At 41.1% G+C, this 14,894-nt stretch overlaps 1 protein-coding gene across 1 annotated transcript in view; it reads right to left on the bottom strand.

The window, feature by feature from the left end:
• Window positions 1-1,108: 1,108 nt before the first annotated feature.
• The window catches only part of GPR149 (G protein-coupled receptor 149), a 50,534-nt gene continuing 36,748 nt past the window's right edge, over window positions 1,109-14,894 (bottom strand). The window contains exon 4 of the mRNA XM_089507715.1: window positions 1,109-3,451. Coding sequence (XP_089363841.1) covers window positions 2,879-3,451 — 573 coding nt within the window. The 3' untranslated portion in view covers window positions 1,109-2,878. The remainder of the gene's footprint in view (window positions 3,452-14,894) is intronic.

Genomic DNA, 14,894 nt, shown 5'->3' with positions numbered 1-14,894 from the left:
GGATTGTCAGGGCTAAACACAGCAACACGTGGCTCAGCCTGAATTATAGATTGTGTAATGCAACACAAAGCAATTATGTCAAAAGGCACATGGCCTTATTTACAAGATGTAGACCTTTGCATTTTGTTACCCAGGTTTAACGTTGCATTTTGCATTAAAACTGGAAAATCAACATACCTGCAGTATTATCTTGGAACTCCTTGAACACTGTGTATACTCTGCCACTCGTCCATTGAACTGGATAAGTACATTGGATTTTCCAGAGCCACAAAATTATTAATTAGGCTGGTTGTGACACAGCTCCTGTAGTTCTGCTACCATGGACAGTTATTTGTATCCAACTTTCTTTCTCTTTCTGATTGATGGCTTGATTTACAAGCCAGCCAAGAATTTACAAATGATGATGTATATCCCAATGCATTGCCCACTGAAAGCAAAGGATTGAATTTACATTGCAAATACTTTTTAAAATAAACGGTACTATCTTTTTCAATGCACAGCCCACTTTACATCCATAGTTCATAAAAGATGGCACATGTGAGTGCAGAGAAAATATCAGTTGGTATTTGAGCTCATGGGCAGTGATGCAGCTAGGGAATGGACCTCAGGTCTTAACTACAGGGCTCCACAGCCCAGCTCTCTGTGCCCATGACCATCCAGAATGCAATAGGTGATAGAAACAGTGGAAAACATGCTTGGCTTTAGCACTGGGACCTATGTGACCATGCTGGAACCAATGCTACTCACCAAAACAGGTGTTCTTACTTTTAAAACTATTTAAATCCACTTTATAGTTGGGGTTATCCAGCTGAACAGATGTATATTTATAGATCAGGGACCCATTTCACTTATTTTTACTTTAACAACATTGGCCTGTTACAGACTGCCAAAATAAAGCTGCTTCGGGTCTCTTTGGAGGTATGCTATTTAAATGATGCATGGGTCCTAAGAGTCTGGAGGTTGCGCCAAAGCCACACTCCATTGCTAAGCACTGGAGTGCAGCTTTGGTGCAGCTTCCGGATTCTTAGAGTGCATGCATAATTTAAACAGCATACTTCCAAAGAGACCCAAAGCAGCTTCATTTTGGCAGTTTGTAACAGGACCTAGTGTCCTTTTCAACAACAAAATGGTACGCATTCCCAAGTACAGGCATACCTCAGTTAACAAAGCTTCTGACAAGCTGCTTTTTTACAAAATCTTTTTATGCCCCCAGCACTTGGACCTTTCCTTCTTCTGTATAGCTGGAAGTTGGGTTTTTTAGCTGCACCACCATTGAGAGGATGGTGAAGGAGAGCTGGAGAAATGCAGACTTTCGATGTCAGGTGACAGCAGTGTGTGTGCAGTAAATAATGCAATAGAAACCTGAGCTGGGAAAGAATAGGAATGTACTCTAGCCAAGGCTACTCTATTTGTGTTTGCCTGCCTACAACAGGCAAGGTAAAGGACAGTTGTCTTCAGATTCCCTTGCTGAGTATGCATGAATAGCAAAACAAAAAGAAAAGAGGAAAGCAGGTAAGCCTCACCAGCTCCCATCCTCCAGCCCCATGTAGAAAAGCCTACCAAAATGAATATCATAAGTGGGAGTGCTGTGGAGATAAAAAGTCGTCCCTGGATGCATTTTTGAAGAAGCCTTCAAGTGATCTCTAGAAGTTTCAAAACTATTTTTTTAACTTACACAAAGCTTGCCTGACCTGGTAGTATTATTTCAGAGGTGTATATTAGTTTTGGACAAAATATTTGCTGAAACATGATGAACTGTCTTTTTTTGTAGTGTATAGCCCTATTCTGCTTCTGGTACCAACTTTTCTGTTAAAGAAGTAATGCCCAGGAATCCACCAGCTTCATTAACAGATATACCTATACATGTGTTTAATATCAGGGTAGCTGAAGATGTCTTCTGTATCATTTATTTCTATTCACATGATGGTGCTCATATGGGGTCATGGATAAGAGAAATATTAGCTGAATGTCTAACAACTGAAGCCATACAACATGGTTTCCAGAGAGCAGGCTGTACGTCCATTAAGCCCAAGTTTAAAATTACCTAGCTGCACCACTGAACATCAGGCAGAAAAGCAGAGAAATCCATCAAAAGATGCAGCCAGATTTCATGTATCATTACAACCATTTTCATTTTAAAATGTCTAATTTGTACAGATGATGGTTAACAAAATATATTTAAAGTATAGTAAACACCCAGATGGGAATTCTTTTTTATGTGCCTCATAAGTAGGTAGCCCAAGACTAAAAATCAGAAGAAATGGTAGTAAGTATTGATTTAGAAAAGCATGATCTTTCCCCTGCTGTCAAAATTAGAAATACATTAAAAGCTTTGGCTGAAATCCTGCACACAGTTAGGCTGCTTATACCCCACTGATATCAAAGGGAGGCTGTGATAGGGGTAATTCAAGGTAAGGACACTTGCACATTCAATATCATATCAGCTCACTGTAACCAGAATGAATGGGTGGGTAGGCAAGTGGTTTAATTTTCATCTTTTAACACACACACCCTCCCCAATTCACTCCAATAGAAAGAAGGAAATCCACTAAGCCAGCTCCATAACTCAGATTGCTCATAGTCCATTTCAGGGGCATGTCAGGGCAGGGAGTTGTAGGGTGAAGCACTGGGAGCTTTCAATAAGCAGGGATGGTAACATTGCCTGCCACTCCCCTCAGATTTCTTTGTTCCCTCTGAGTTTAGCAGCAATTCTAGAGATAAGGGGAGAGGGATGACCTTTCTTAGCAACAATATAACATTGTGAAGAGAGCATGGAAATGGGGTGGAGGATTTGATTATAAATCCCAGGATCTTCCAGTTACTCAGGTCTGATTTCTCAAACTGTTTTTTTTTTGTTTTGTTTTTTGTATTTTGTATTTTAGTTGTTGACACCATCTTCTTCTCTTCTCCTGTATGCTTTGTTTAACATTTGTATCTCTTCTTGATAACCTTCTTTCTCCAGATGTTGCTTTTTACTATTCTGCCTGTGAGCTTCCACAGTATCAGGAATGGATATGTTAATATCAGTGCTGGGATTGTTCGATGGTATGAAGAGTGAATAGGAAGCTGTTTCCCCTAAATCACATGAGACAAATCTGTTTTCTTTCCGAGAATAACGCAGCGATGGAGACCGGACTTGGGTAGATGACTGACTGATATTACTGATGATCGATACAGTGTCCATGGCTTCTTCATTATCACAGATTTCAAGCACCTCTAAGTGAATCTTCACATTGGTATCAGCAAAGGTGGTTGGAGAATCCTCGGGGTTTGGCTCATGGCCCACACTTTTGGAGCGATATACTTCAATTTTCTTTGACGTGGGTGTAATTTTCTGTCCTTCTGTGCTTACCTCATATGTTGACAAAGAGAGGGTTTTTCCTGTGGGCGCATGGAGAGATACAGTCCCTTGAAATGCGCACAAAGGAAGAGCTAAAGCACCACCAGAGCGCTGGAAAGAAAGAAAAAATGCTATTATTTAATCTTGCTTCCACAAGTCAAGAATCCATTGTCAAAAACAAAATTATTTCTCACTTATTGTTTTTGTTGCTGTGCACCGAGTGTGTCCTCTCTTGGATGCTTTTAATTTAATCAACAGCATAAAATACATCACTTTTGGATACAACAACAACCACAATTGTTTGTGCTGAATTATAACAGCACAGCACAAGACCTTCTGCAACAGACTGTAATATAATTTAAACTTCCTTTTCCTAACCCACCCAGTCCACCCACATAAAATGGTAGCTCTTCTTTCTTACAGGACCTTCAAAAACTGCTCCAAGACCAAGGTGCCCAGACCATATATATTCCAGTTAATAAATCTAACAAATCAACAAGGGAAGAAGAAATGTTGTGGGGGTAGCGGGGAGACTAGAAAAGATAAAGGGAAGTCCCTCCATCAGCTGCCACAGGTACACAAAGGTCCAATGCACCAATTTATTGGTGTCTGTACATAAAAAATTATATCATGAGCAAAATAAATTGTGGAAGTTTTCTTTCTCTTCTTTGTTTCTTTTCCCTATATTCCTTCAGCTTTTCAGACTCTGCTGCCTAAGGGCAATAAGACTATGTTTTAAAATGGGTGAGGAACCTCTGGGCTCCAGTTATTTGGTCTCACAGCTTGCATCTTTTGTTAAGGAAAATGCAACATGGGATATACAGTGAATGAAATAAAACATGTATGTAAGAGTCAGGGTGACTCAGCAGAAGCAATTAGAAGCCACACAGGTGTAAAAGGTAATGCAATTAACAAGTCCTAAATGCCAAGGACAGAAATGCAAAGTGGATAATTGAACACACCTGAGAATTGTTAAGTGGACAAGGTGAAATGATGAAATCATTAATTATGGGTTGAACCAAGAAAACCAATGAGAGTGGATGTACACGCCCACTGGGTGGAAACAGACAACAGTGGGTGGTATTTTGCAATGACTATAATAATGGCTATGAATCCCAATGTATTTTGTGGGTAGTAGTGGATAGTAGTGAGGAGTATTGGATAGTTTTGGAGCTGTATATAGTAGAATAAAGTAGATCTTTTATATAAGACTACTGAGTTGTCTGGTGTCTTGAGTCAAGATACAAGAGCCAGCTGGATCCTGAAGAAGTAGGAAGACTTCTGTGGAAGCAAGAGTGAGAAGGCTTGGAGAGTTTGTCAGGGTCTTCAGCCTATTCTCTGTAACTCTGCTGCTCTGGCCAAAACTGGTCAGCGCCGGTGCGTAACAAGGTGGTGAGTTCGAGCCAGAGGTGAAGAGCTACAACTCCCATCATCCCTGACATCTTTCCCATCCTGCCATGGCCAATGGTTAGGGACTGTGAGAGTTGTAGTCCAAAACTGCTGGAGGCCATCGGATGGCATGGCCCTGGTCCAAGAGGTAAAAGAACCCTTAAAAAAAGAAGACAAAAGGGTGCTGAATATCCCTGGGCTACATCTGCACTGCAAAAATAATGCAGTTTAACATTGCTTTAACCACCCTGGCTCAATGGTATGGTATTCTGGTTTTGTGAGATATTTAGCCTCTCTCAGAGAGCTTTGGTGCCACAACAAATCCCAGGCAGTTAAAGCAGTGGGTCAAAACTGCATTATTTTTGGAGTACAGATGCAGGCCAAGTCTATGATCCTGTACACCAGGGATTCCCAAACTCTGGTTTTCTAAGTTTTTGGACTTAAAACTCCCAAAATCCCAGACCATTGGTCAAAATGACAGAAGTTTCTTGGTGCTGCAGTCCAAAACACCTGGAAGACCTGAGTTTGGGAACCACTACTATACATGATTGTTTTAAAGTAAACCCCATGAAGCCAGAGAGAACTATCTCTGTGCAAGCATAGGAAAGGTTTGGATAGTTAGGCCTATTTGATATCCAAGTCTAGCTTGAAAAAAGTAAAAAGTCAGCCTGTAAATGACAATACATTAGTTGCCTTAGTAAGAGATTCATGGGGCTGATTCACTATACTTTGCTGCTTGAGGCATGGAAAGTTTTTAAACAGAAAGGGAAATGACCAAAGTTGTCAGGATGTAACTCTCTTAGGTTGTCAGTGCTAGCTCCTTATGTCTACCACCTAACTTCTTATTGTGTGCCTTCATGTTGTTTCTGACTCATGGGGCTTTCTTGGCAAGATTTGTTCAGAGGAGGTTTGCCATTGACTTCCTCTGAGGCTGAGAGAATGTGACTTGGCCAGTGTCATCCACTCAGCTGGGATTTGGGACTTTGACTTTGGAGACCAGGGTTCAAACTCAAACCATGACACAATAGTTTTTTTTAATCATCTAACAGTAGGACTGACCCTAGTTCTTCAGCAAGAAAATAAATGTCAAGGACAAGGACTTTCCAAAATGCATCTTAATCATGCTAATACATGGTTTCTTAACCTGTGAAACATGGACTCCTAGGAGGGCCATGGCATGGGTGGGTTTCAGGGAGTCCATGAACTATCTGTTAGGTCCTTAGCAATCATCAGATTCTCAAAGATGATTTGGGAGGGGGCAATAAAAGATTAAACACCACTGTCTAGTCTATATTCTGAGGCTAGGCCCTTTATTCTCTTTGTTCTTTTAAAAGATGTGGAAATTAAGTTTGAACCGAAAATTAGATTGTCTGGAAAAAGCCGAAAACAACATTCCAGCTCCACAATGGAGACTGGCAAAACAGAGAAGACATTTTTGAATGCATTTCCAAATAATCGGTAGGAAATGTACATAATGGTGCAGTGCGTTTGGTAGCCAGCCACCTGTTGCTATCCTGACTCTTGCTGTAAACGTATGGGAGTTCTTCTGCCCTCACTACATCTGAATGTGTGTAGCCTGGAGTTTCTATCTAAAATCCATTTAGTGCCTCTGAAGTGCACAGAAAAAGGAGATGAATGAAGATGGATTGTTCTAACACACACCGAGTCCAAAGTGAGGTAGCTTCAGGCTGGTATAATTAGATTGCTGGAAAACAGGACTGTATCCCATAGGTCATATGAGATTTCTTGGGCTTCATCAATATGAGTGTATTCTTGCTGAATAGAATAGATATCTGTAATCACTATGGAAGTAGTTTCTTCTTGTTCATTGCTACTGGTTCTGACTGAGAAGGCCAAGTAGCTAATTAAGGGTGGATTGTGTCCACTCTCTGATGTTATTCCATTTCCTTTCATAGAATCATAGAGCTGGAAGAGACTGCCACCTTTCTGCTGTCTACTGTCCTAGTAAAATCTAGGTGTGGAGAAAGTAGGTAGGGAGAAGCTGTTCCCTGTTCTGCCAGAGTACTAAACCCCAGAATCATCTGCTTGAGCTGAATAATGGTATAAGTCTAACTATAAGAAAGTACAATACCTCTTCAGGCTGCGCCTAGTTACTGTTAAATTAAACAGTAGAATTAACTGTTGCAAGCTGTAGTGCTGCTTTCATCTTGGATGAAAGAGGTTGGAGAAATTTACTGAGGTAAGAGGGCCATCAGTGGCTACTGGGTGTGATGGCTACATATCACTTCTCTCTGGACTCTATTACACGGGAGGCAAACATTATTAATACATGATTAAAACATGGTAATAATGCAATCGGGGGGAAGATTATCACACACCCTGTGTGCTCCTCCCATTTATGTCCTGTGCATAAATTGTAATGGACACGTCATTGGGTAATAATGGAAACTCCCGTTATTACCCAATGATACATCCATTACAGTTTAGGCATAGGACATGAATGGGAGAAGCATGCAGGGGTGTGATCATCTTCCCCTGGATTGTGCCCTTACTATGTTTTAATCACATTTGAATGATGCTTGCCTCCTCTGTGTGATAGAGTCCTATGTCTGGGAATCATTTGCTGGGGATCATGAGGGGGAAAGGCAGCTGTACACATGTCCTGCTGACAGTTCCCACAGGCAACTGGTAAACCACTGGATAAGCAGGATATTGAAGATAGAGCTATGGTCTGGTGCAACAGGGTTCTTCTGCTTTTATGTATGTTTATAGAGTCACATATCCTCAGCCTGAGGGGAAGGCAGTGGCAAGCCTCCTCTGAACAAATCTTGCCAAGAAAACCTCATGATAGGTTCACTTTAGTGTCGTTATAAGTCAGAAATGGCTTGGAAGACAAACAACAACAAAACAGAGTCCCCATGCCTCTGATGGCATATTGTCCAGGGGAATGGTTGATCTACACTCCAGAAATTGGAGCTAAGGTTGGAAGCATGCAGCCCTCCACTTTGTTGGACCACATCTCCTATCACTACTGGCTACATTGCTCAAGACTGCTGGGAACTGCACTCCAATGACATGGGAATCATGTATGCCTCCAGATGTTTTTAGACTAGAAGTCCCAGAAGCCCTAGTCAATATAACCAGTGGGTGATGAACACTGTTCTCTGAAGCCCCTTTCTGAATTTGATACCTAGTGGTACTGTTTGAACAGAGTTTGATTTTACTACAAATGTAAAAGAAATATCTTGGTGCTTGTAAAGAAGATATGACTGAATTTTAAAGGAAAGCACCTGAAGCTAAAAGAGAAAGTACCTTTCTTCTTATTATTTTTAAGGAAAGAATCCAATGATTTTTGTTCACATCTTAATTTGAAATACTCTGAAAAACAATTATTTTCTCATTAGCATGTTCCTGTCTTTGTACATTATGCCACAAAATGTATTTGTTAAGACTAGCTTAAGAAGTATTAGGAACTCATACTCCATTTAAGTTCATATTTATCCTACCACACATTATACACTACATTTATTTCTTTAAAAGCATAATTGTAATTATTCATTTAAAAAAAATAGGAAGAGGAGAAAAGTAAGTAAGTAATGCAGAATCTGTTTATTCAGTTCTTGATAAGAGCAAAATAATTCAAATGCACCAGGTAAAAGATGTTTTTTTCCATTAAAGGAGGATGAAGCAATTTTCTAAATGGGAAGAATCTTTTCTAAACATAGTTATGGCATGAAAAGTATCTTTTTAGTCACCAATTCCCCTGGTCTTTCTATTATTTGGGTAGTCTAGCACCATCCTGGTTTAAGATTATTATCATTGGTCTCATCTGCCAGTCTTAGAGTGAGAAGTCTAATCTGCAGTGCAGAAATCATTTTCAGTTATTTTATCTGTCACGAGTCATACTAGTCTACAATCTGAGAGTTAGCAAGAGTTCTGAAACTATTATTACAATTCTAGCCAGCAAATGATCAGGGACGTAGCCAGAATTTTAGGAAGGGGGGGGGGTCCAGACTAAGTGCCACCATTATAATGGAGCTTGGGCATGGTGGGGCAGCAGCACACACCATTCATTTTTCTAATGAGGGGGTCCGGACCCCAAGAACCCTCCCCCTTGGCTACGTCCCTGAAATGATTACTGTGAAACTGAATGTCAAATTCTACTCTGCTGGTGAGGCATCAGCCCCATTTTCTGAGCATATTTACTCTAGAGTAAATCTAACAGATTTCAAAAGGACTGACTTCAGAAAAGTGTTATAACAACTGGAATTTAATGCTATTAGGACAGGAAATACAATAGTACAAGTACAGATAGTGAGGTGGTGAGTAAAAGAGAGAAAGAAACACTGATGGCTGGTAGCTTCTATGTCAGTAGGACTAATGAATTCAGGTTTTAGTCTGAACTTTAAAGGTACTATCCAAAATGCTAAACCCTGTTCCCAAAATAGGTTCAGTATTTGTATAGCTCCTTTAAACCCTAGACTAAAATCAAGAGATAATTGACTGTTCCCCAGACACTAGAATCATGATCCACCATTGTGTGGAGGAAGAGACATCCCCCCCCACACACACATTACCAGAATAGGGACTCTAATTTTGGCGGGTTACAGACTGCCCATTTGGGGCGGGCTGTACCCGCCCCTTCCCCCGGTGTATCGGGGCCTCAGCTGTTAGAACGGCAGCCGCTGAGGCCCCGATCCGCTGCTTTTCAGGCTGCGGGGAAGCGGCAAAATGCCGCTTCCCTGCAGCCTGAAAAGGGGTGTCCTTGGGGCTTCAAGCACCAAGGACACCCCGTGGCGGCGGGGAGGAGAAGAAAGGGGCCGCTTGGCCCCTTTCTCCCTTGCTTCGCTGGGCGCAGCCGTCTGAAGGCTGAGCCCAGTGACGCAAAGCGGCGCCGCAAACCAGGAAGGAGCTCCGAAATGGAGCTCCTTCCTGGTCCGCGCTAAGGGCGCACTAGGCGCCCTGGCGCGGAGTGAGGACGTCACGTCCACGCCGCCCCATATAGAGGCAGCGCAGCTGTGATGTCCTCATGGCGGCGGCCATCTGGAATGGCCGCCATCATTTTTTACGTGCAGAGCGCGTATTAGGGTTAGGGAGGTGCGGAAGCACCGCACCTCCCTAACCCTAGTACGCGCTCTGCTCGTACTTTAATGGCGGTGTGTAACCCGCCTTAGATCACATCTGGCTTCTGCTTACAGACAGGATTTTATTGGCTGGAACAGATCTTGGAATGTTACTTTTTTGGACTACAAACCCCAGAATTCTTCAGGCAGTGATCTGGTAGCTGGGGGAGTTGCAGAGTGAGGCATAGTCCAATACAGGGGTAGGCAACCCTTTTGAGCTGGGGGCCGGGTTGCTGTCCCTCAGACAACTGGGGGGCCGAAGCCAAAAAATAAATAATTAAATAATTTTTAAAAAATTAAATAAATAAATAAACCAGGACAAGTGTAGGACAAAATTTTCAAATGGAGGGCACTTTTTAAATAAAAAATGGAGGACACGCGAAAAAATTTGCTGATTTTTAAAAAAATGTTAAGATAAATGCATGTTTCTGAGGCTTCTATAGACAATTGCCCCACCATGCCCCTTGCACGACACGCCAAAGGCCCTGGCAGCAATCGGCGGCAGAACCGGCCTGGGGCCGGTCCCAAGGCCTCGCCGGGCCGCATCCGGCCCGCGGGCCGCAGGTTGCCTACCCCTGGTCCAATAAATACATACTTACATACTAATGTTTCCAAGCTTGGGATTTTTACCTTGCTTCCCTAATTCAATCTATTAGTTTGAACTAGCTACCTCCAGACTTCCTTTCATCTGCAAGTCCCAGCTGAATAAAGTAGTGGGCTATGAATTTCTATTGGGAACCCATGGCATTTTGAGGTGGAATGCAAATGCAGCCAAGTCACTCTGGCTTGGCTATGGGGGGAGATTTTCTAACATAGCTGCAGGTTCCACTGGATACATTTGGCCGCCAGATGTTTTTGGACAGTAATTCCCATATTAAATCAATATTCACTATATGGAACTTTAGGAAAGAAATTCTGCCTTTGAGCAAGTTTGGGCAGTGAAAGTATGGGCAATTGAACGAGTCATTTTAACATACAGCAGCAGCTTCCCAGACCAACTGAGGGTAAACTGGAGTTAGAAATAGTCCTATATTGGAAGTAGTCTCACATATACTTTCCTTCTTTTTATTAATTACAAGTACTCCATTCCTGACATTGATCTGTGGGTGGACATGTTTGAATGCATTTACTGCAAGAGAACAGCAAGACCAAAGGATGCATTAAATACCCTTTCATATAATACTGTACGTATCTGTATTATATTGCATCTGACAATTGTAGCATTGAAGCCAGTCTTGGAGAGGAGTGCAGGATGCAAAGTAATGGCTTTCAGGAAAGAAAGCTGAGCAGAAGGTAGACATCTGGCAAACCTAAATGTATTTAGAATCTTCTTGTGCATGTAGTTTCCAAATGGAAAGTTGCCATGAAGTCCTCTAGCAACCATTGACCATTGCTGTTTCTGAATAGCTTATCTGATGCAGCAGTGCAGCAGCATCATATAGGAAGATAATAAGAGCCCTGCTAGTTCAAACCAAAGACCACATAATGCATAACACTGTGACACCATTTTAATTCCTGTGGCTCTTTCTTATAGGTTGTATCATTTGTAGTTTGTGGAGGTAATTAGAATTTCCTGATAGAGATTTCTAGTTATTTCCCCTGAATTGCCACATTAGAGCTCTCTAACAAGGAATTCCAAGTACCTCCCCAAACTACAATTCCCAGGATTCTATAGGATGGAGCCACAGCAATTAAAATAGTGTCAAAGTGCTTTAACCGTAATGTGGACACACTCAAGACAGGCCTTTGGTCTAATCAGACAATTAAAGTAACATGTAGATATACAGCACTCCTCGTCCAGCATCCTGTTTCTCAGACTGACAAATTGGATCCCATGGAAAGCCCCAAGTTTGACATAAAGGCAATAGGTGTCTCGCTGCTGTTTCCCAGTGCTTTGCATTCAGAGGCATATTGACTCTGATCCTGGAGGTGAAATCTAGCAATCGTGAATAGTACCTATTGCAGCTTCCCACTGGCTGTGAGCTTGTGACTCAGGACCAGTATCAATAAGCTGCACCCCTGCAGATGTCTACTATAGACTGATTATTCCAGCATTTCAATGTATGATAGATGGCATGGAGCAAGCATGTGAATTTCTCACAATGCTTTGAAGAGACCTGCATACTGAGTTTATTTCAGGACAAAGTAGGCTACTTAATTCATGGCTCCAACCTTCCTAATGCTCCTTGGAGCACTGTCACTGCTGCTACCACCCATCATTTCCATTTCCAGATACGTCTATTAGGACTCATAGGTGATGGTCCACTAACACCAGAGAAGGGGCATCACTTTCAATCACCAATAGGAAGCATGTGGTCAAGGCAGAAGATAAAATAGGGAAAATGTGACCTGTTTTCCTGATTTGATCCACAGCCAGCAAGTATGTGTCACATAAAAGCTTTCACTAGAAGTGGTCTACATGAATGTAGATGGTAATTATTTTTGTGGAAGGGGAGGAATCTTTGTGGTCCATTCTTTAGGGACAGAACACAGAAATAGAAATGGCTACTTGGAATTGTCTTCAGAAATTTTTTTGAAGAAGGTGAGTAAGTCACCCTGATAAATAAAGTGGGAGCTGGTATCTCAAATAAATGACCTATAATGTTCTGAATAGAATTTGAGTATGTGCAAGTTCTGCACATATAGGTTCTTTCCATGCAGTAAGGAACCTGCAAATGATAGGATCTTTGTCCTCATAGCTGGATTTGTGTAGGCTGAATCCAGACATTTGGCTGAACTTGTGGAACTGAAGGAACCTGCTCCCATTTTTCAATGTGTTCACTGAATGTCAGATCAATAGGACTGTGGTGTTGGAGTGGTGGTGGAATAGGAGAGTAAAGGGGAGAAACAGGATACAAATCTGCAGGGAACACAAAAGGATATGTATCCATACATAAGAATTAATTAATTAATAAAAGGATTAAAACAGTTAATTAATAAAAATATTAAAAAAAGCACACAAAGAAACCTAACCAAAAGTATAACACCACTGGAAATAAGACAAAACTAGAGAAATGGATTTGGACCTCCCAATAATTTCAAAGGAATGCAAACTATATTTTTAGAATGCATAGAAAATGTTTCCTGTTCCCTATTTCCTTTGCGATAAATAGTATTCCAAATTATTTTTTAAATTTTTTTAAAAAAATAACCAGGTGGAATGAGAGAGAGAATGAGAGACAGAGAGAGAGCAGTCACAATTGTTGTCTTCTCTAAAGAGCCAATAATAAATTCAGGGCTGCTTGTGGAATGACAGAAATATACGAGGCCACACCAAATGGTATGGAAAGCAATGAAAAAGGCAGAACAATGACAATCTGTCCACATTTATATCTGGAAGCACATTCACATAAAAAAGAAAGCTGGAGATATTCCAAAAGACAAGCTGTAACAGCTAAATTTACCTCCTGTGATATTTTTATGGATTTGACTGCTGTATAAATGATTATTTATTTTTTGCTTCCATAGTTTCTAGTCTGTTCTTAATGTGCTACATTGTACTTAAAATGCTTCTAATCTTAGACAGACCACTATGTCCAGTTTTTTTTAAAAAAAATACTGAGAAAATGGGCAATGATTCTGGAAGATAAACTGCCAAGCCTTTCAGGAATGGGCTGCAAACAGTTTTGGGGAGGATTTAATAGTTTACTATGGGAAATGCTGTACTTATGTGATGCAGTTTTTCTTTCTATGGAGTTTTTAAAGCTACAGAAGTGGCCTTGGGATCTTGTCCTCTCAGGAAATGTAGGAGGCCCACACTGAAATGTTATGTTGAATGAACAAATGAATATAGCATTCAGCAATAGTGTAAGAAATGAGCTATTTCAGCCTCCAGATCTATATGTCAGCTGAAAGAGTGTCATTCTCTGATGTCTTTGTTGACAGTCTGGTGAACTGTGCTGTTGCGTATTTATCTCAACCTGGCTTTGCAGCAGCAAATCTCATTGAAGAACATACAACATTCAGTCCATCTTGTTCCCTTCCATATGTTGTGCACCTAAATAGGTTCTGTGTGCGTAATAGATCCTCTTGAAGCAAATCACTGGCAGCAGTTGACCAATGAAGTTATAAATCAAGAGAAAAATTGGCACAGTCTCCTAAAAGAATGAGTGGAATTCTCCATGGTCCTGTCAGGCCAAGGGAGCCCATCACAACTAAAGCCCTTCAGTAATATATTTGCATCCAGTTCGGTTCAGCAAAAGCATTCAACTGAGAAGGAATGGTCAACTTGTCCAATTTTGGAAACATTTCTCTTACATCAAAGGTTAGAAAATAAAGAGCTTCTCAGTGAGATATATAATTAATCACACTGAGTTATTATTATTATTATTATTATTATTATTATTATTGCTTTTTACATCTATCTGCTTCACTTACTTTTGACTGGGAATTCACTTTTACACAGGGAAAATAATGCTCATTGAGTGAAAATAATAGTATTTCTCAATGCCACCACATTTTATGCTCCCCAACTGTCCCAATTTGGCAGGGAAAGTCCCAATTATTCCTCTATCAACCCAGTTTTTCAGACCTATTCAAATTGTCCCAGTTTTTCTCTCCTCCCTCCTCACCTTTCCCTTTTGTCCCAGGCTAATGTCAATAGCTGATGTCTGAGTTCAGAATGCAAAAGTAGTTTGTGCCCAATTCAGAAGGGAGAAGGGAAAAGAGTGGGCTGAATCTTCACCTTCTCAGTAGGCTCCAGCAACAGAAAACCACTGTAGCCTCTTCTAGTTTGTGTGTTCTTTCTTATTAATAACTTTGGTAATCATGGCAACATTCTGATGGAGTGTGGCCACACATGCCCTCATTTTCATCTGTGGATGGAAGAACTACTGGAGGATGTGCTTTTGATATCACTTCAACAGGCAGGGATAAAATCAGGCAAGGTAATCAGTAGCTACAAGTACCAATGGATATATATTACATCTGGTATCAAAGGTAGCCTTCTTCTCAGTGTCAGATGAAGGCAGCATGTGCAGCCAGCTGTTACTGCACTCATGCTGTACTTGTGGGCATTCCACAGTATCTGGTTGGCCACTGTTCAAATAAAATGCTGGACTACACTGGTCTTTGGTCAGACT

This window comes from Sceloporus occidentalis, unplaced genomic scaffold (genome assembly GCF_023333645.1).
Source record: "Sceloporus occidentalis isolate IW3139 unplaced genomic scaffold, rSceOcc1.0.p SCAF_2, whole genome shotgun sequence".
NCBI classification, from domain to species: Eukaryota; Metazoa; Chordata; class Lepidosauria; order Squamata; family Phrynosomatidae; genus Sceloporus; species Sceloporus occidentalis.
Note: the sequence above shows the minus strand (reverse complement) of the source record. Positions and strands in the feature narration are given on the sequence as shown.